This window comes from Olea europaea, chromosome 15 (genome assembly GCF_002742605.1).
Source record: "Olea europaea var. sylvestris chromosome 15, O_europaea_v1, whole genome shotgun sequence".
In the NCBI taxonomy this organism is placed as follows: Eukaryota; Viridiplantae; Streptophyta; class Magnoliopsida; order Lamiales; family Oleaceae; genus Olea; species Olea europaea.
Window position 1 is genome coordinate 24,165,037 of NC_036251.1, and position 22,913 is coordinate 24,187,949.

The window sequence follows — 22,913 nt, forward strand, 5'->3', positions numbered from 1 at the left end:
TTTTGCCAGTCTTTACTGCTAATATTGTAAATTCGCGTTCTTGAAACGTAGAACCTAAAATCCATTTTCAGTTTTAGCCATGCAAAGACCTTGATGCATTTTTTTTGGTCCAATAAACATTCGGGCCGCTGGTCTGCGCCAATATAGACTTTTTAAAAGAAAAAAATAAAAAATGCTAGTGGGGTGAGCGGCTCAAATGGACTAGCTAATGAGATGAGCCGAGCAAGGTTTTTTCCAAACAAGCTGGCTTGCCCTAAGGCGAGCAAGCACAAGCCAACCTGCTTGGTGCGATGGGTCGGACCAGGCCTATTCTAGAGGTCAATCAGTTGAACCTGCCCACCAATGATCGACTTGACCTACCATTAAGCTAGATAGATTTTTAATTTTCTAGATGATTGGTCCTTCCAAAGAAAATCAGTATTAATTTTTTGTAAGCGTGGATAGAGCGGACAAAGTTATACCATGCGTTAAAACTTGTTTTATTTAGAGAGGGTGCCTTGCATTTTTTGAGCCCCATTTTTTTTATTAAAAATGTATTCTGGAATAACGATTTTTTTGAAAAATGTACGATTAAAAAATAAGAAAAAAATTTTAATTTACGTATAATATTATTTTATTAAAAAAATGTACAATTGAAAAATAAGAAAGAAAAAAATATATTTGAATAAAAATGAGGCTACAGCGACTAAAAACAGGGACCAAGACTTTCACTCCTTGTAGTCCAAAAGGATAATCTGTCCAATCAAGCTATGGTTCACTTAACTAAAACTGTTAACCGATTATGAAAACAACTTGAGATAGATATCTACCAAAGAAAGTGCAAATCAAAAGTATACACCTCAAATTTTGAAATCCAATTTTACATCCTCATTAAATGCTAAGCTTTGGATTGCTTTCGATTGAATTTCCACAACACATGTTAAGGTTTTAATGGCACATGTGTCTTCATTTCCTCGACAACATATTTTGTCATATTATGGGGGAATTGACTCGAATCACACACACAGTGTCTATAATTTTCAGTTTACAATTGCATATATTGATTGGTTAGGTTATAATTTTTTTAGTGGAAGGTAGTCGGAGAAAGACTACTATCAATAGCCCATATGCGAGACTCGGATAGCTAATCGTGACACAATGACACGGTTTTTGAGACTTTTTAAACGTGGGTCCATCCATTTAGAGAGACGGATTATGTTCTTGATTCATTCTACCTCAAAATACAAGCGGCCTTTATACAGCATAGTTGTGATAAGCGTACAACACTTATTATTGTACACTCATACACATTTCTTATAATGAGGGGGTCCACAAATATAATATTTATGTGGGCCCCTCACATTGTGAGAGGACTCATCATGATGTACAGAAGCTTTATTGTATACAATATCGGTCGAATTGATCAGTTTTACACCCTTCTTGCGTTGACAATACAATAGATTATGGAAATTACCGAGAGATAGCAATCTATAGTAGGTTGAGACTTGGGTGCATAATTTTCCTTGACACATGAAATTTTTTAATCCAATTTTGAGACCATCGACAATAACAGACCCACGCGGAAAGGGCTATCTGCCAGCAATGGCGCTCCACATTTAATGCGAAGTCTTGAATTGCGTTTTCAATAGTCCGCGAAACTTTGAAGCCCACGGCATCACCAAATCATTCAATGTGTGTAGACAATACACGTTAAGTTTTAATTTGGCACACGTGTCTTTAATATGTCACCAGATTTTTATATCAGCCGTGATTCACATACAAAGGGAGCCTTACAGACCTTTTTGAAAATACAAACATACATGGGGTCCACGTAATTTTTTTAATACATGTGGGGCCCCTACACAGTGAGGGTCCTTGTAAAATATCTGTGAGTAAATTTCTGTACACTGAGCATTTCTATTTCTATATAGCTCTATTTTAGGAGAAATGGTTCATTTGTAGAGTTTCTTTTTCTTTTTCTGTTTTTGCTTCTACTTTTACTTTTATTTTTACTTCTTATGATAAAGATTTCAAAGAAACTAATTTAAGCCAACTTCCTCTAAAAATTATTCTACGTTTAGAAAATTATCTAAATATGTTCTTAAGTGGTATCAAAAGTAACATTTGACTATTCAAATGTCCTGTCAAATGGACCTTTGACAATCCTCAATTTTTTTTTCCTAGTATTACATCTACAAGAAAGATTTAAGGCCCTGTTTGATTGGGCAACAATTTCATGGAAAATGGAAATTTTTTTCATTTTTCCATCTTTTGGTAGTGTTTGATAGCAAATAATTTTCATGGAATTCATTCTCTTGGTTTTTTTGAAAATTGGAGTTTTCTTGGTTTTCAAGGAAGGTGGGAATTGGTTTTCTAGGTAGGCTGCCATTTTTTTTTTTTTTTATTGGTAATGGAAACAGATTTTAAGAATTATTGTAAAAAAAAAAATTTCCCTTTAATTGGCAGTTTTCATATAAAATAAAGTCAAACGAACATCAAAAAATAGATGATTTTCTTGAATAATTTTTTTTTTGGCAATGGAAATAAATTTCATCCCCAAAATCTATGATTTTAGTTGACAATTTTCATATAAAACAAAGTCAAATACTTTTATTTCAACATTTTCCACGTGAAAAATTATAACAATCAAATACAATAATTTACAATTTTCAGGAAAACAATTTCTAGGCAATTCAATTATCTGGAATTCGTTTTCTTTCCACCCGAATTTCATCTTTGCAATTAAACAGACTCAAATGAAAATAAATATTTTACGATTAAATCGCACCTTATTTAATTTCAAGTTTAGATTACCGTGATGGTATCACACATCATCGAAAATGGTTGATATGAGCAAATTCATTAGTCTCTCTCATTGCTCGGCTAGAATACAAATTAAAATATATCCAAATAAGGATAGTCAATGAGCTGGCAAATACTTCTATAATGGACCAGTCTCTTGGAATAACTGATTTTCATCTCCAAGATAACTCAAAATAGTTGAAGTATAATTGAATAGATACCCTATTTTATGAGATTTTTTTTCCATTTTTTTAAATAAAGATTACCAAAATATGTTAATATATAAATAATAAAAGCCTTTGATAATTAATTGTTGATAGCCCATGTTTGATTCAAATAAAAATTAATTAAATATGTGATTAAAAATAAGTTTTGAAAATGGAGATTAAACGGACATTAATCGCAAGAAGAATAAAATTGATAGGTGGATAAAAATAAATTAAAATGTAGGTAAATTTTCAATAATTGTACAGGAGCAGTATGACTTATTTAGCCTCGTAATTAAATGTACCGACAAGCAGAGGTCATTTAATTTATTTTTGCCATAAAGGCAAAGGCATTTTGTAGTTAATGCAAACGTACAAATAACCTAAAATAATTCCTTTGCCTTGTAAGATACGTACGAAGTTTGTTAGTGTTAGTTGCGGGTTGATAAAACCAAGGATTTGATCCAACTCTATATACCGTGAAATATATTGGTGAAACACATTAATTAAAAGAAAAAAAAATTGCTATGAAAAAGATTTAGAAATACTTATTTAATGACCGTATGTTATGAATGACCTTTATATTGCAATGTAACTTTTCTTAAAATGTTGTTCGCCGTCACTACTTACAAATTATGCCATTATGGTATGCAATTAGATTAACACGAATACAATATATGATTGAATCATGAATCCAGGAAGGTCAAACACAAAATATAATAGTCAGGGACTGATCCAAAATTGAATCCAATACTGGGCTATAAAATTTCAAGGGGGGGCTAATACGCGAAAAAAAAAATTACACATAAAAAATGGTTTTTACCCAAAAAAAAAAAACCTTAAAAAAATTGAAATTCTTGGGCTTTGGAGGGACTACAGCCTAGCTTAGTCCCCTCTTACACCCGCCTCTGATAATAGTATTAAAAATAAAAGTTATTTTAACTCCAAATTTTAGTGAAGGTCATGGACTCATAAAGTTAATAAAATTTGTGGATCCCATAAATCTATGGTAAAAAATATGTTTGGAGAATAAATGATCAATTTTAAGAAATGGAGGTCAAACTATGGCATATTATACTCATGAATTGTCCCTATTTTTTAAATTATTATTCCTCAAACTCATTTTTATTAACACGTTTCTTGAAATTAGTAACTTTTATAAACTTTTCAATTATATATTTCATTAACATTTATAAAAATTAGATCAAAATTTGATTTCTATTTAAATAAAATAAGGGTAGTATACATACTCTCAACTATCAAGTTATCTAAACTTCAGCCCCTCCACTATTAGGTATGCATCACCAAGTGGTACATCTAACGAGGCATGGAAAATTCAGGAGAAAAAGAGGTATTATAAACAAACAGGGGCATTTTTGACATTTGTGACCCCACAAATACATGGTTCTATGGGTTCATGTATTCTAAAGTCTAATGTACTAATTAAGTTACTTATAAGCAAAGAATTTTTTGTAATTATTGGTCCAATTATTTTAAGACTCTTGTCAAGTTGGTGTTATTTTAATGTCAATTTTCTCTGTACTCATTTGCTGATTTAAACGCAACTTTGGAATTTAATTGATGGATCTCACGTCGAGTCCTTTTCAGGTCTATTCATTCAATTTGTTTTATAATAATGTGGAATTCTATCAACATTGTAAAATCGTTCTCTTGAATAAGATACCAAATCGAGAATCAACTTGTAACCTCTATTTTTCAGTGTCCTTGCACTGGAGCAAAAGCATGCCCGAATTTATTTAAAAGTTACTTTTATCTCGCATTTGATAAAGTAAGTGATTTACTGACTTTTAGTTAGGGTGTGAAGTGTAAAATTGCTATCACCAAAATACATTTTCCACTTATGCATCCTCCATGGATCCGACTCGTTAATTATTTTGTTTGGTTGTAACTTCATTCCATCCATCATTTCTTCGCAAGTCTATTTATCTCTCTTCTTTGGATCAAATTTCACTACGTTATGAAGACTACTGTTTGATTTAACTAAAAAAGTTGATATATAAATCAAGTGAAAATTAACAATTAATTTCAACACACATTTCATGGAACATATAACTTTTCAACCACACATTTCATCAATTTTTATCAAAATATACTAAAAATATGATTTTTAGCTAAACCAAAGAGGATCACATATATCACTTCTCTTGTATTAGATTGAATAAAAAAGGCTTCAACGTATATCTTTCTTCTTCGACTCTAATAAAAAAAAGTTATTTCGCCAACATCCCAAATATGGATTTATAATTTAAAATGTGGTGTTTTACTTGTGTATCATTTCAACTTATTGTCTTTTTGTTTTGTTTAGATATTCGATCTTCAAAAGTTTGAAGAACCACTTTTTTTGCCTAAATTTTGCAGTGCTAATGCGTAATCTTTGTATATGAAAGGTCAAACTATGATTAGCTGTGTTCAACTTTCATATCAACGCGTAATCTCTCCTGGAAACAATAGAATGAGAGTTTCATAGTAGGGTATTGCCCGCTCGACTTGACTTTTTGAGCTAAATCTCTCTGTGGATCAAATATTTGGATCTTTTTTAAATCATTAATTATTTCAAAAATTAAAAAAATAGTTCGACAGTGTAGCTCGAGTAGTGTGACACGGCTCAAGGGAAATTTTAACATGCCTTGCATTTTTGCATATACGATAGACTATAATCAAATTAAAATCTAAATTTGATTAAAATTTAGTTTTTAATCGGTTCCAAACAAGGGCATAATATATTATAATTTTAAGGTACATCAAAATTTTATCGTTTCCAAACAGAGTAATAATATATTATAATTTCAATGTACGTCAAAAATTTATATAGATAACGTTAATATGTTTTAGATAGTATTGTAAAATAATCAGAACTCTTGTACTGTAAAACTTGGTGTATTATCATCACTGATAGACTAGAATAATTATTGTATTATCATACATTGATATACTATAACTTTTAGAGATAAGTTAGAATTGCACTATGATCTTTAGATATTTTACATTTTACCAAATAATAATAAACATCAAACAAGCTGTCAATAATTTCCTTCGACCAATCAAATTAAAGTTCAGAACTCTAAAAGAGTCGTATAATTATACAATGGTTGCATTAGTTTATAATTTACTTTGGAGTCAAAACAAGTTAATAATGCTAAGAAGCATAATCGAGGTACGAAATATCATACTGTAGAAGCGAAAGATGCGGTGTATATTCGGCGCATATATAGAAAATTTATGAGTTTTTTTGAAATTACGCAAGTGCTTATAAGACAATTTTGTTAATTTTTAGATCAGGCAGTGCTCATCGTTGAGATTTTGTTATTTTTAGATTTTGTTGGTTGGAAATATTTTCAATTTTGTCCTCCTCAGACTAACTGGTTATTTTGTAATATTTCTAAAAACAAAGCCCAAATACATAGAAAGCGTAGTCTTAGCTATCCGTTGAGCGCCCACTCTTCATTTCGGTCACCACTGCTACTCAAACCTCCAAATGTCTCAGTTTTCCAATTTTCACCAATTTTACCGTTAATATACTTTGTCATCTTTATGAAATCTCAAATCTTCTTAGTCTCATTATTCACACACTACACACATTAACGGCGCTCGACAATTTCGCCGGAAATAATGGCGGTTTCCGGCAAGTCCTCCGGCGAGAACCAGACCTCCGAAAACTCCCCTTCCAGTTTTTTCGCTTACAGAACCCCAATTCTTGGACAAAAACTCTACGTCGTTATTATCGCTACCGCCGTCATTATGCTTTTCATTTTCTTTTTAATTTTCCTTTTCCTTCGTTGGAATCGGAACTCGAAACGGCGCCGCGTTGGTATGAAACACAGTTCAGGTTTACTGCCTCTGGTTCGTGATGAGATCACGGAAGTCAAAAGCTCGGATCACGCTCAAATAAATACAGTCGGTGTAAAAAACAAAGCGTTTTTTATACAGACTGTGGTGAAAGGTATTGTAATCGAGTCCGAGGGCAAAAAGGGAAGTTCGGAGAGCAATGAGTCTAGTACAAGTCGGAGCGAGTCCTCCTCTGCTATGTCGGCTTCCACTGACGGGCTGAGTAACATTGGGTGGGGTCGATGGTACAGTTTGAAGGAGCTGGAAATCGCAACAAATCAATTTTCGGATGATAATGTGATTGGTGAAGGAGGCTATGGCATCGTTTACAGAGGCGTTTTGCATGATGGCTCTGTTGTTGCCGTGAAAAATCTCCTAAACAACAAGTAAGTTTATCATAACCTTCATCGGAAAAGACCGCAAACATAATTTTATTGACTGTTTTAAATTTCAGTTCATGTTTGAAATTTGGGTTAATGATATTTGGTCAATTCTTTGTGTGATTTTATTTAAGTGGAATAAGAAAGTGTTATAATTGCATGAATGTTAGGTTGGGATTCTTTTTTTTGGACAGAAAGGGATCAAAGCTTCGTAGATCTGGATTGGAATGAATTTTTCTTTTATCTGAAAACTGGATTGGAATTAATTGCGTGTGCCGGTGCGTTTTTGTCTCTTTTGACTAAAAGAAAACTAAAACTTTTCCTTTTGTTTCTTTATTCCTTTGTGATAGTTTATTTTATCTTACTGAACTTTTGATTTCCCCCTTTCCTGGTTAAACGCCTCTTTATCCATCCTTTTTCCTTTGTTAATTTTCCTGTGGCAGCTATGACTTTATGCTGGTTTAGGTGAATGATTTTTGGCTTCTATAGAATATTTTTAAGGAATAACTATTTATTGATGGAAAATATTGTCTTTTGAAGTCAGTGATTGGCTTGCTACAGAAAATATCTGGTCGGATGGATGGACGAGATGTTCTTGATTGATGGATAATTAAATTTGTAATTTCTGGCACCAAAACTTGCATTTGACAATTGCAAAATCCAAGAATGCCAATGCTAATAATGCTGTATACGATGAGAAGCAACGGATATAATAGATCTGCACAATGTTGGAACCTATCTGGCAACAAATACCTCGACGGGGGTGCAATTGTTGTTTTCATTTATTTGGAAATTTGCATTAGTGGTTGCTTCATATTCCAGAGAAACTTTTCAAAGAGAATATCATATCTGAATGAGTTCATTGAACCTTGTAATGGAAGAAATTGATTTTAAAACATGAAATCCCCGACCAGTATCTTTTCTTTTTCTTATTTTTGAAAATGGTATTTCTACTAACCAGCAAACAATTGATTAAGCTTGGCGAAACTTTATTTGATTGAGTCGTATGGATACATGTAGTGATTATGACTTGAAGTTTCTGCTGAACTTCAATGGAACCCCAAGCTCTTTGAACATCGAAACAAATGATCTGTTCAAACAGGTATTTTGATTCAATTTGATGCTTAGTGATTCACTTGTTGATAGGGGTCAGGCAGAGAAGGAGTTTAAGGTGGAAGTTGAAGCCATTGGAAAGGTAAGACACAAGAACCTTGTGGGCCTGATGGGTTATTGTGCAGAAGGTGCTCAAAGGTACATGTCACCTGCTGTTGAATTTCTCTCTATTAGGTAGATATCACTGTCTTTTCCTAAATTAATAACGATGTTTTCTTTTCTTCCATTTAGGTTGCTAGTTTACGAATACATTGATAATGGCAATTTGGAGCAGTGGTTACATGGTGATGTGGGGACTGTTAGCCCTTTGACTTGGGAGATCAGGATGAAAATTGCCATTGGGACAGCAAGAGGGTGAGATATTTGTGTCTCACGGTCTACATTTTTACCACGACGCTTATATTGGAAATGAGACTCAGTTTATTGGAAATAAGACTCAATACTAAGCAAACAGACTGGTCAAAGACGCAACCATGGACCTTAATGAATCTTTGCACTTATGTTATGCATCATCTATATTCTTCAACTTTATATATCTTATAAATGCTGCCTAAGGAAAGTGGTTTGAGCATATTGCGGTTAAAATTCTGTAGATTATATTTTTACCATTACGTCTGGTCACTTGTACCATGACATTCTATTAATCTATATGTTCATCTTATCTTCCACTTTTCTGTAACATATATGAGTTGGTAAATTTTTTCTTAGACTGGCATACTTGCATGAAGGATTGGAGCCCAAAGTTGTGCATCGTGATGTGAAGTCTAGCAACATTCTTCTAGACAGGAAATGGAACCCGAAAGTATCTGATTTTGGCCTTGCCAAACTGCTAGGATCTGAGAAAAGCCATGTTACAACACGAGTGATGGGCACATTTGGGTTTGTTCCTTGCTGACTTTAATAGTTTAATTTTCTTTAAACATTCAGCTCAAAATATAGTTTTATGTGCTTATATCTAACCATGCATGTTGCTATAGATATGTCTCCCCTGACTATGCAAGTACTGGAATGCTTAATGAGGGGAATGATGTGTACAGTTTTGGAGTTCTTCTCATGGAAATAATTACTGGAAGGAGCCCTGTCGACTATTCCAGACCACCTGGGGAGGTGAACTAATTCTTCCCCTAGAGTATGTACTTGTATTTATAGCAACATATATATATTTTCTAACTCTCTTTACTGAATTCAGATGAACTTGATTGAATGGTTCAAAGGGATGGTAGGCAGTCGTCGAGGTGAAGAGTTGGTCGACCCTCTCATTGAAATTCCTCCTCCTCCCAGAACTTTGAAGAGAGTACTTCTGGTTTGCCTTCGCTGTATAGATTTGGATGCCAGCAAGCGTCCAAAGATGGGGCAAATTGTTCACATGCTTGAGGCGGATGATTTTTCGTACCGTGTGGTGAGCTTCATTACCTTTGTTTGTTTCGTTGTACAATTGAATGTACTACAACTGTTTGATGCGACCTTTTTAGTGTTTAGTTGGCATTCTGTCCTAATTCACTGTGTGTCTCTGCTCGTATATGCTGTTTCAATCTAAACCAACACCCTAAAGGGAGTCAATTTTTTAATTTTAAAATTTTTTTTTTCCAAGTTCGAGCTACAGCTAATATCAAGTTGAAATAACATCTTACAAAATGTCTTGTAGTCCTGGTCGGCTTTTTATGTCTGATCCCATATGTAATCTTTTGTCATTGAATAGTGCTAAACAAAGCCAAATCCTCACTTCGAGTGCAATTTGATTTAATTTCTTTCATCTGTTTGGGGAGGGTGAATATCTCATTTTTTAGCCGTTTCACAACCTACAGGAACCACGGTCTGCTCGTGAGACAGCTTCTTTGCATCCCCTAGCAAATGGCAACAAAGGAATTGGTGATTGATGATGGATCTAGGTGGATGGTATCTGTCAATGTGCATCAAAAGGTATTAACTGGTTTTGATTGTCTATTTTATCCAGATTAGCAAAAGATAATATTGAAATTCTACCGTCAAGAGATATTTTTGGTTCTTATTTTGCATCCGTCCTGTCACAGTCTTTCTATGGAGTTTTGTAAATATTTCTACTCGACATTAATAATATCAAATTTTTTTTTCATCGCGAAAGTTAAATATCAGTTATGATTTGTTTTGTCTTTTTGAAAATCTGCAATAGAATGATTAAATAAGTGCCGGATTTCATCATTGTCTTGGCCCAACATCATCGGATTGTGCCCTAGAAAAAATCCATAGTGGATCCAAAATTGATTTTAGTGGATTATAGCCCCGACATAATATAATGATACATGCACGGTATAACATAGTGGTTGGGTTGTGCAAATGTTAATGCGTCGTGCCACATTATTTAAGGACCCCTGACTTGTCTCATGATGAGGAAAATAAAAGTATGAAATGGTCGTTAAGAGAACCTCTAAAGTTTGCAGGAGAACCTACCTAAGGCCAAATGCTCCTATCTCTCGGTTAAGATTATTGTTCTTGACTTGTGTTGATTTCACTAATAGAGTTACGTGCTCTCTAGAGATGTCCAATCTAGGTTGGGTTGTGCAAATGTTAATGCGCAATGCGACGGTCGTGCTACATTATTTAAGGACCCTCGACTTGTCTCATGATGAGGAAAAATAAAAGTCTGAAATGTCGTTAAGAGAACCTCTAAAGTTTGCAGGAGAACCTACCTTAAGGCCAAATGCTCTATCTCTTGGTTTAAGATTAAGGTTCTTGACTTATGTTGATTTCACTAATAGAGTTACATGCTCTCTAGGGATGTCCTATCTAATTGTGTCGAAACCGCAATACAATTGGGGCAATACTTATTGCCTCCCCTTAATTGAAGGAATAATGCTACCTATCATCAATGGTGATCATCATCGGTCTAGGTGGCATTGAGTCTTTTGATTCAATGTCCAGTGCATTAAAATTGCATTACAAATTCATTAGATGGGAAATGATTAGGCAGTACATCCAATCGTTATAAAAAATTTATTCCACCTCCCCTCAAAGGTATACCGTAACTTGATCCTCGTCCCATGATGAATTTAGATCTACTATCGATCCTAAGGTAGCGAAATTCCTTGTCGGGTAAGTTCTGACCCACACGAAAGGCGTAACGATCTGGGTACTGTCTCGAAGAGAGGCTCGGTGACATAGACATGTCCGTGAAGATGCGGATTACCTGTACCTAGATAGAAAGACCCTATGAAGTTTCACTATTCCCTGAGATTGGGTTTGGGCCTTTCTTGCACAGCTTGGGTGGAAGGCGAAGAAGGCCTCCTTCCGGGGGGCTCGAGCCATCAGTGAGATACCACTCTGGAAGAGCTCTCAGTCTGACATCTAATGACATTACGGTCGTCGACTTCACAGAGAGAAGAAGTACCAGTACTCCCCACTGGGAAAGAGAATGGATCCTTAGCCATTCTCACCAAGTCACTGGAGTAGGAGAGTCAGAATCGAAAAGAGGATTCCTCACTTCTTTCTCTCATTCAAAATTGTGCATGAGACTTTTATCTCACACGGCTCCTAAGTGATAAAAGAAGAACTCATCTTCTTTCTTTTTTGATTACCTTCCTCGCGTATGTGTAAGATCGAATCTATACGATTTCAAAAAAAGATTACTAATCCTTAACTCTTTGAGGAATCAGTGGTTGTGAATGACTGATTTTTTCAATCTTATTTGGAGCACGGATTTTTCTGGCCCAAGTATATCTTGTCTTTACCACGAATCATTTGGTTAACAATAATTGTTATTTTGCCAATATCTGCGGGTTCCTTAATTTTCTTTCTTCCACATAGAGAGCCTTCCTCGGGCCGGACGGAGATTGGCCCTCGAATGCAAAGGCAGAAGGGAGCTTGACTGCAAGACCCACTTGTGGAGCAGGGACGAAAGTCAATCTTAGTGATCCGATGGTGTCGAGTGGAAGGGCCGTCTCTCAACGAATAAAAGTTACTCTAGGGATAACAGATTGATCTTCTCCAAGAGCTCACATCGACGGACCGACCATAGAACCCTGTTCAATAAGTGGAACACATTAGCTGTCTATTTTTAGGTTGGGCAGTAAGGGTCGGAGAAGGGCAATTCTTGCTTGCTGATACATTATCTTCATTTTGCTCCGAATTATAATCTCTAATGAAAAATATAGTTTCATGAGCAAAAGCTCCTGTCATGATGAATCTTGCTTCGCTAGCAGTGTCGAGCTTTGCTTGCGATTCGACTGGAACTAAGGACCTGAATGGAATTCATGCTGCTATCTAAAGAATGAAGAAACCGCTACTGAATGTACCAGGTGGTGGACTATAGGGAGAGGTAGCCCTCGCCCCGGGGGTCCTACAGTCTGAATAGGTTATTCTAATGTCATAAGTGATAGTTAGAGATCAATCTCTAGCAGACTAAATCAGTTAATCTGATTAGTTGCTCGGAGGAAGGTAGCGAAGTACGAGTGCTCAATTCTGATTCGATATTTGGGCTTTCTTTTGTTTTTTTGCTTCGCTATGCTTTGCTGGACTAAGCCGAAATGAGTGCTTTTCGTCTTAGCTTGAAGATTTGAGCTAGAAGCCAAAAGGAATCATAGTCGTAGTCGATCGACAGGGTTCATTTCTAAGTAGGTGTGGGCTAGGTAGCATGCGATACGACAGCAGTAGCTACGGTAATGCCTTCAACACCGGTTATTCCCACAGCTGATTCTATTCCTTCTAACACTGGAAAAGCCGATCCGATGTTCTTTCCGGTTGTAAAAGAATAGGTCTTCCTATTCTAAGACTTTCATTTCCTCTTCCTTCGGTGTCTTAATAGCCTTAGACTAGGGAATATGAATTAAGATTAAGATTCATATTTAATAATAATACAAGATTATGAGAATAAGAATATGACAACGGTGGGAGAATGCGGCAAGGCCAAAAAGACCGGTGCTTCGCTAACTCCCAAAGAAAGGCTGACATGTGAAGCTGGCGTTAAATTATTACATCAGTTCTTGCTAGGTCATCTCCAATTATTAGCGCATTGGGGCAATTTTCAAATCATTTTACAAAATCATCTCTAACTATTATATAAAATATTGCATCAAATGAACCGTTTCCTTTATTTCCTTATTTTTTAAATTCTCTATCAATTAATTTATTTCAGAAATTATTTAATTACATTTTATATTACTGCTAAAATTATATGTAATTAACTAAAATATTATATTTATTAATTATTACAAAAAATCATTAAACGTAATATCACAATTAAAAAATAATAAATTGGTGTAATTGGAAAACTTCTCGGCAAGTAATATTATCCATGCTGTTGATGAGTGATTACTTAAAATAGGACAATGCTATTGATTGTCATGTCGTGGCTTGTTGATTTTCCATTGGAGAAGATTAACTTTACTCTTTAAAAACGTCTTGTTAATTCATAACAAGAATTGATGGAGTGAGATATCAAAATTTTAGTTGAAAACGATAGATCTCAACTCCACGTAATATTCCAATTCCATCTTTTGCTATCCGACATCTCAAAAGCAAACAAAGAAGACCTTACATTACACATTTGCTCAATTTTTACAATATATGAGGATTGAAATGGGTTCTATCTCTAGAGCTTTTCACATTTGAATAATTTATTCTTACACAGTGTCCAGGCAAATTTGAATTGAAATATATGATTTTCTAATAAATAAAAAATGATAAAAAAAAGGTTTATAGAATTATATAGATTAGACCTATACCATTGAGCGAGGTATGAGCCTGACTTTCCAACTTCCTATTATGCAAAAATTAAGAAAATTATTTTAGACTTTCAAAAGTGATAATTAAATTTTATTAAGTAAATAGTTAATTAAATATATTAAGATCACAATATTATACAGTTAATAGTCACAATTACATGCTAGTATCAATCACAAAATGTCAGAGTCACAAATCACAAATTTATAGGTCACAACTTATTTAGCCCCCGTTTGGTGCCCATCCTATCCAAATTTAAACGGTTGGAATTTTTTTTTTAAATGTGTGGTTGAAAAAGAATGAAATGTTTTTGATTTGCCTGTAATATTATTTTATAGAAGATTGTGTGGTTAAAAATAAGAGAGAGAAAAAAAATGAGAAGGAGAATGGGGGCCAAACGAGGGCTTGACTGTCACAAATAAAAAAATTTATAAGTCACAACAAATATATCAATCATAAATTATCAAATTAATATGTTACGTGTTATTTATCGATCACAAATCACAAATTTTATACGTTATAACTTTTTCATTATCACAAATTACCAAATTAATTAGTCATGAATTATTTATTGATCACAAATTATAAAATTAAATGATCATAATTTAACAAATTGTGACTCACAATTATAAATTTAGTCGTAATCTCATATTTTTAGGTCATATATTATTAATTAATCACTGATCATCTATTTTATCAATCACTGTGAATTATATAACCCGGTTAGTTCAAGAATCAATTTTGCTTACTTTTCTTATTAATTTGATTTTTTTAGTGTTTAATCCTAGTAAAAATCTAATCAATTCTTGTGAAGTGAATTTCAAGAAAAATATGTGGAAAGAAGAGGATGAAAAAAGGCTTGAATATGATTATATTGTTGTGTTCTTAAGTTCTTATTTTGATTATAATGTTGTGCTCTTATGTTCTTATTTCCATATTCAAATTATTTTGATAAATTTATGTATTAATTATTTTATTTATTATTACGGGGTCAACCCTGGTTGAACATTTCAACCCTTGAGCCTTTAGCTTTTTCGAGTTTATGATCGGATCGATTTTCAAAACATTGATTACAAGTTATCAAGATTGATAAAACAAGTCTCTTTAAATATCTTGGGGTAACCAGGGTGGAGTACAATAAATTTCTGGGGAAGTGTTAGAGCCACAGTCCTATTTACATGGCGGCTGATAGCTCCCTCACAACAGGAGGCTTGCTCCTTTTTTATTGGCGCGAGCCCTCCCTGTTGAACACTCACATGAGGTGGGGTCTATTTCAGTAAAAAATTACGAAAAATACCTACTCCACCCACGCCATAAAAGTGTTCAGGAATTCTTTCATGAGGTACATAGACAAATTCTATACCGAATACAACTATTCACCCCACAAACTACTCCTAAGTCCTATCTAGTACCAATTTGAAAAAAGAATAAAAAAATGAAAAAAATAAATTGATTCTCTCTTTCAAAGTCGTTTAGGTCCGCGTCAAAATCATAAAATTTGTACTACATAACATTATTCAATTGTAAAACAAGTCTCCCATATTTTTTTCAATACTTCTGCAACACGAAGTCTTCTCTATTACTGTTAAATAGATATAACTCATTAGTTAATTAAGAATTTCATACTCGGAAATAGGATTGAAAAAAACTCCCGAATCGAATCGAACCTGATCTGAATTGAAACGAATCGAGTGATTCTTTTTAAGTTAAATAATTGAATAAGAATCAAATTTTTTTATTTTTTAAAATTATTTATCTTAAATAAGCTAAATTATTATTATTTTTAAATAAATTTGCTAACTAATTAATATAGCATAAACCTAAAATATAATTTTCTTATTTCTAATTTCTAGCTCAAGTCCAATTTAATCAAATTGAAATATGTTTTACTCAAATCTATTATTCTACTGTAATGTCATTTCAATAGTTTTGGAGAAATTGAATTGAAATCTCGACTATTACTCACTTCATTATTATGTTTTCGTCATCTTTCTCTTCCACTGATTTTAACAATCAAATCTATGAATAAATTAGGTAAGAGAGACACAAAAGATCAATAAAATTTGATTATGTTATTTTGTAAGAGTTAAAATTGAATATATCATTAGTCGAATTAATGTAACGTTATTGTAATTAAAATTTTAGTTATTGTACGAAAATCAGAAATCAAACTTAATGGAACCGAACTGAACGATTCCTTAATTAAATTTGGATACGACAATTTCAATTACTAATTTTTTGAAAGAGAATCGAACCATATTCGACCTTACTAAAAAAGAATTATTCTTCTGCCCCCAGGGCACATCTCCAAGTGGTAAAAGGGGAGGGTGAAGAAATTCAACTTTGCTTAAGACTACTGTGTCAAGAGTTCGAATCCTGAAATATGGATTTGGCTCTTGGGTAAGTGCAAGTGTACAAGCAGCCTTTCACCCTGTACTCTTGGAAGCATAACCTGCGATTTACCTCCCTCACGCTACTTCAGAACAGGAGTGGTGGGGGACCCTTAAGGTTAGGTTTTAACATTTAAAAAAGAATTATTCTTCTCAAATAGGGCCACGTGGGCAGAGCCCACCCAAAAATTCGAAAGTACTGAAAATGTTCTCGTTCACACCGAACTACCTCTTTCTCCACTGACTAATACTCAAAGCGTTACAACTTTCCAACTCCCGCCGGCCCCACCCCCATTACTACACAAGTAACCAGCGACCCACACTACGGTTTTCACCAGTATTCAACCGTTGTCGAATGGTAGTCTTCTTAAAAGTCCATCACTTTAATATATATATACGTTCCAATTTTCGTTTCTTTATCAAAGTTTTTTTGTTTTCCAGATTATTTCGATCTAGTTTTATGCCTTCAAAAATGCAGAAGCAGAAATCTACTTTAATTTTCCTCTTTTGCTTTTTAATACAGTCTTTCTTCACTGCAAGTAAGTTCAAATATATTTCTTTCTATCATTTTCATGCAGCAAAGTGATTCCAGCAAAGTATTTTCCCTTTTTAAGCTAAAAGTTCTATACGTTACTGTTATAGCACTGAGTTAACTCACTCCGAGTTGTCTAACACTGCTTTTTACAGATTCGCAATCGTTTATCGGTGTTAATTACGGGCAAGTTGCCGACAACCTTCCGCCACCGGAGGCGACGGTGAAGCTTTTGAAGTCTACGAGCATCCAGAAGGTGCGGCTGTACGGCGCCGACCCGGCTATCATTAAGGCTCTTGCGAATACCGGGATTGGTATCGTGATCGGCGCCTCCAATGGGGATATTCCAGCTCTGGCGTCCGACCCGAACTTTGCGGGTCAGTGGGTCGGATCCAACGTACTTGCGTACTATCCGGCCAGCAAGATTATAGTCATCAATGTCGGTAACGAGGTCATTACCTCAGGAGATCAGGCTCTCATTTCTCAACTATTGCCGGCCATGCAAAATGTCCAAAACGCCCTCAATGCAGGTAATAATTATAATTATTAATTAACGCCTCGCCGCTGCCCTTAATTACAATTAAAGCAAATTTTAATTTATTTCTATTTACATTGGTATGCTTATTTGACAAATTTTGAGACAAGCCATTAGTAGGAGACATATGGTAGACTTTTGTAGCATGGGTTAGATTGGTCAATTTCTAAATACTATTATTTTCAATTAAATCTCAATAAATCAACAATTATAATCAGAATGAACTTGCGATAAATTAATATGTAATCAGAATAATCAACTCTTCTACTGTCGATAACTCAAATTATGAAATTGAAACTTGAAAAACGTGTACGTTTGAAATACATATTGAACCATTTACTCCTTTTTGTACTAGTTTCATTAGTAATTCTTATGAAAATGGATGATTGATGACATATTAGCTTAATTTTAAAAAATTTACTGCGTAAAATGCACGTTGATCTAGCTTCGGTAGTAACATCTTATGAAAATGGATCAATAATCAAATTCTTGCTTAATTTTGGAAATATTTGTACAATGTAATTTGCAGCTTCACTAGGTGGAAAGATTAAGGTGTCAACTGTACATTCTATGGCGGCGTTAAGTCAGTCTGATCCGCCCTCGTCGGGTGCTTTCAACCCAGGGCTCAGCGATGCATTGAAAGCCTTATTGAAATTTCAAAGTTCGAATGGTTCGCCTTTTATGATTAATCCATATCCTTTCTTTGCCTATCAAAGTGATCAGAGGCCCGAAACATTGGCGTTCTGTCTATTCCAACCAAACGCTGGACGAGTGGACTCAGGAAATGGCATTAAGTACATGAACATGTTTGATGCCCAGGTAAGTAAGTTTATTCTATTTCTAACTTGAGATTATAAGCAGTGTTTATTGAATATTTCGTCTAAAAGTTTAAATAGTTGGAGATTGGACAGATTTACCAACGTGTATTTATTCTAATTATTGGATTCATCTGACTCGATGGTACTTAATTTGGGAATGCCAAAGTCAGTCACCGACCCGTAGACCACGTAATTTGCTGGACTTGTGTCAAGATTTCGTGCAACTTGAATTTGTGTACACATATTTAAAGGATAGGATTGGCCACAAAATTGTCCTTTTTTGTGGAAAAATGATGGCATGTAAGAGTAATATTATCCTGGCTCCATATGGTTGGCTGTAGACACTTGACAGGCTGGCCATTTGAATAATGGCATCTAGCAATTAGTACTTGTTTGCTTAAGCTTAAAGCAAACTTGCATTATTTCATAGCAGTAAGTAAAGACTTAGGGCCCGTTTGGTAGAGATTTTGAGAATTGATTTTTTGACCGTTAGAAGAAAAGTGGGGTCCACATGTGAGAGAAGAAGTCAAAAATTACGGCCTGAATAGTAAAATAACGGTCAAAAAAATCAATTTTTTGGGGCAAAAAATCCCTACCAAACGGGGCCTTACAGTAAAAAAAAAAAAGGTTAGGAGCATGTTTGAGAGTGATTTTACGAATTGATTTTTTGATCGCTAGGAGAAAAGTGAGATCCACCTGTGAGAGAAAAAGTCAAATTTGACGACTGAAATCATAGTTATTTAAAACTGGCCCGACCCGGACGGTTGGCCCGATAAACCGGTGACCCGGGCCCTTGACCGGTCTGGGCCAGCTGATTTTAAATAGTTGCAAGTGGCCCGGTCAAAATTCGGATTTGACCGGTCGGTTCAACCCGGTTCGACCCAGTTGATTTTTAAACTAAATTTTAAAACTCTTTTACATTGAAATTGTAGGTACCAAAGATTTGAACTCTTGACCTTTAAGTAAGTAGAACACAACCTTACCACTAGTGCAAGCAACACTTTATTATCTTTTGTTTAATAAATTATATCTAACCTATGAATAATTTGCTACTTTTAGAAATTTTTTTAAAGAAAATAATTATTTTATATACTTATTTTGTTTGAAAAAAATTAATTTTAACTAAGATAAATTGAATAGATAATGCACAAAATTTTTGTCAATAACTAATAAATAATTTGTAAATCACAAAAAAAGGAAAAATATATTTTTTAATATAAAATACAAAATTATAAAATCAAAATTTAACTATTATCACTGATAAATGAGTTCAAAAAATTATTAATTTAAATTTATAAAAAAATTAGTGACAAAGATCTTGAAAACTTTAATGTTGCCTCAAAAAATAAAAAATAAAAAATTATACGATTATTAAATTATTTTTAAGTAATGACCCACCAGTCTGACCACGGGTTCACCGGTCCAACCAGTAACCCAGTGACCCGATACCTTGACCGGGTCGATGTTCGAGTTGGGTCTGATAACTATGGCTGAAATAGTGAAATAACGGTCAAAAAAATCAATTTTTTGGGGGGGAAAAATCACTCCTAAACAGGTTCTAGATTTTTTATTGAAAATCCACAAAAGAAAGTAACTTCGGAAAAACCTCTCTAAAAAAAAAGTTACTTGCTCAAAAACTCAAAGTAACTTTTAAGCGTCGGCAAATGTGCGGACTCTGTAAATTTTGTCGACGAGGGACCACCAGTTTAGTCTCTTGCAGTAGAGATGGGGTCATGTCTAATGGGCTAACATCTGAAACCCCATTAATGTGAAAATGGTGTGCAGGAACAACTTGCTTTTGTAAGAAACTTAACCAACATCAGATCTCATAGTTGTCACAATCTTTTACATTTTTACAAATGCGGTTATTTGGTCTGAAATTTATGCTATATAGGTCGATGCTGTACGATCTGCCTTGAATGCTATGGGATTCAAGGACGTCGAGATTGCAGTTGCTGAGACGGGGTGGCCTTACAAAGGAGACTCCAATGAAGCTGGTCCTAGTTTGGAAAATGCGAAAGCGTATAATGGAAACTTGATAAGCCACCTCAGGTCAATGGTTGGAACCCCACTTATGCCTGGGAAATCTGTTGATACCTATATCTTTGCACTCTATGACGAGAATTTGAAACCAGGGCCGGGATCAGAGAGGTCATTTGGACTTTTTATGCCCGATCTTTCCATGACTTATGATGCCGGTCTTTCAAAGAGCTCACAGGTGAGACTACTTTCTTTTATTCGATCTAATAAAGCTATTAGTGAAAGATGAAAGTTTAACAAAGGAATGCTAATTGCTTATTCTTCTTGGTTCATCCATCTACTTAGAATCCTTTGCCAACGCCCATGACTCCCCCTCCCATTCCCACGACCCCTACAGCTCCAGTGACACCGGCACCAAAACCAGTAGCGGGTTGGTGTGTGCCGAAGCCAGGAGTAGCTGATGCTCAATTGCAGGCAAATCTTGACTATGCCTGTGGCCAGAATATTGATTGTAGTCCAATTCAACCCGGTGGTGCCTGTTTTGAACCAGCTACCGTAGCATCACATGCTGCTTATGCAATGAATCTTCTCTATCAATCGGCTGGCAAGAATCCATGGAACTGCGACTTCACGCAGACTGCCACACTCACTACTACTAATCCTAGTAAGTACCCTTTTCCCTTCCCTCAAAAATTAACTTGCCATTTTCTTTGTAATTGTTAGGATTGGGTTTCAACCATCTCATCCGAAAACTAATTGGTGTCTGGTGATGTCATATAAAACCTTTTATGGCATTCAACTACCATCTGCTTAAGAGTGGTCGTGTTTCTCTTTCTCCCCAACAACGATGTCCTGAAAGAGTGATGAATAGTTGATGCATATTAGAATGACTTGAATCTTGATGACTTGCTGCACAAATTAAAACGTGATTCTCGACTTAATGGGGGAGAGAGAGAAAGTCCTATCTATATATTTTTTCTTTATCGGTCGAAGTGGGATTAGATTGTATTCTCGACTAATCTTTCTTTCATTTGTATTCTGAAGGATTTTGTTTTCTCCTGTAGGTTACAGTGCTTGCACTTACCCTGGTGGAAGTACATGAAGAGGAAGAGGAAGAGTAAGAGGAATTGTGAAGTAGATAAATAATCAAAAGACTTGCACTTGCTGAAATTGTAAATGAAGGAATGGTATGGCCATATAGTTATCCAAAATGTAAAGGTTTTTGGTGGTTAGAAGAAGCAAGTCTATTGCAACTGATAATTTATAATAAATAAAGAACCAATGAAGTTCACCAATTGATTCTTGAATATTGATATATCCTTGGGTTATAATTCATTTCTTCTGAGTTTAATGATTTCTTCGTTGGTTCCATAATGTCATACTTCTACGCCCACCCGCCTGTACTAGAGGCCAGCCTCTTTATATCTTTTCAATGCAGCCCATTTGGGCTGAGCCCAATCGAGTTCCAGCCATCGAGGGTGCTGACCGGCAAGAGTTATTCTTGGGTGACAACACCCTGGACGTCCAAGGGGTTGTCAAAGGGGCTCTCCCCCACCAACAATATGGCCCGTGGCTTTTACGCACCCATGTCATCTTGAGTTTAAGCACTCTGGACACATTGTCATATCTCCATTCTACCGCGCTATTATTTTACATTATCTCCCTACAAGCACTATGTTTCTCGTGTGTCAAAAGTTTTCTTTTCTTTTTTTAAGCTAACACTACTTTATTTCATTTTTTAACGATTAAAAACTTAGAACATAATCATGGAGAACATTGGTATACAGCTGTTAATAAGGGTACTATTGAGTATTGATAAGATGATTCAATATAATATTATATAGTATGGAAAATGAGTCGAAGATGTCTTGTGACATTTGCAATAGAAATTGCATATCAATTATGAATTGCTTAAAATCATTTGAGCCCAACTGACTTGAAAGTTGTAATAAACTGATATCGAATGTGTTTTCAAGTTTATCACAAGTTCTACTTGTTTCGTTCTACTTGTTTCATTGTACTTATAGTTTTAAACTTCTTTAATTACTAGTTTTGCACCTGTGCAATGCATGGGCTATGTCATTTTTTACGTAATATTAATGTGTCAAAATATCTATTTATTTCTCTCAATAAATTTACAAATTTGATTAATTGTTTAAAATGATAAATGAAAATGTAATCTTCATATATGACACACACTCTGCATCATCATATACTATTGTTAATTGATAACATATATGAGTGTACTTGAGAGTTCAAGTTGAAGCCAAAAGAGTTCATATTTGTCCAAAATAATCGATACACATAAGATATGTGAAAAAAGAGCTACTGAAACTTATATATAATATCTTGTGAACACATCTATTTGATGTACGTTTAACTATTTTTGATATTTATTTAGATCAATCAATATGTCTATGATATAGTTCTCGAAATGAGTTTCGAGAGAATATAGAAGATTTATGCATTTCATATATACACACACACTCCGCATCATCATATACTATTGTTAATCGATAACATATATGAGTGTACTTGAGAGTTCAAGTTGAAGCCAAAAGAGTTCATATTTGTCCAAAATAATCGATACACATAAGATATGTGAAAAAAGAGCTATTGGAACTTATATATAATATCT

The 22,913-nt window shown here is 34.5% G+C and overlaps 2 protein-coding genes across 3 annotated transcripts; both read left to right on the forward strand.

Annotated features, from left to right (window-relative positions):
• The first annotated feature begins 6,429 nt into the window (after window positions 1–6,429).
• On the forward strand, window positions 6,430–10,418 carry LOC111410554 (probable receptor-like serine/threonine-protein kinase At4g34500). The gene is made up of 7 exons (XM_023040959.1): window positions 6,430–7,219; window positions 8,360–8,464; window positions 8,558–8,680; window positions 9,035–9,205; window positions 9,304–9,433; window positions 9,516–9,725; window positions 10,132–10,418. The coding sequence occupies exons 1-7, from the start codon at window positions 6,618–6,620 to the stop codon at window positions 10,201–10,203; spliced, it is 1,413 nt and encodes a 470-aa protein (XP_022896727.1). The 5' UTR covers window positions 6,430–6,617; the 3' UTR covers window positions 10,204–10,418.
• Window positions 10,419–16,751: 6,333 nt separating this feature from the next.
• LOC111410555 (glucan endo-1,3-beta-D-glucosidase-like) lies at window positions 16,752–21,610 on the forward strand. 2 transcript variants are annotated; one of them, XM_023040962.1, is made up of 7 exons: window positions 16,752–16,768; window positions 16,852–16,949; window positions 17,098–17,472; window positions 18,007–18,296; window positions 20,190–20,513; window positions 20,621–20,939; window positions 21,340–21,610. In XM_023040962.1, the coding sequence occupies exons 2-7, from the start codon at window positions 16,871–16,873 to the stop codon at window positions 21,375–21,377; spliced, it is 1,425 nt and encodes a 474-aa protein (XP_022896730.1). In that variant the 5' UTR covers window positions 16,752–16,768; window positions 16,852–16,870; the 3' UTR covers window positions 21,378–21,610. The 2 variants fall into 2 exon arrangements, with proteins under 2 accessions (XP_022896730.1, XP_022896728.1); XM_023040960.1 differs by lacking the exon at window positions 16,752–16,768 and having other exon boundaries at window positions 16,799–16,949.
• The last annotated feature ends 1,303 nt before the right edge of the window (window positions 21,611–22,913 follow it).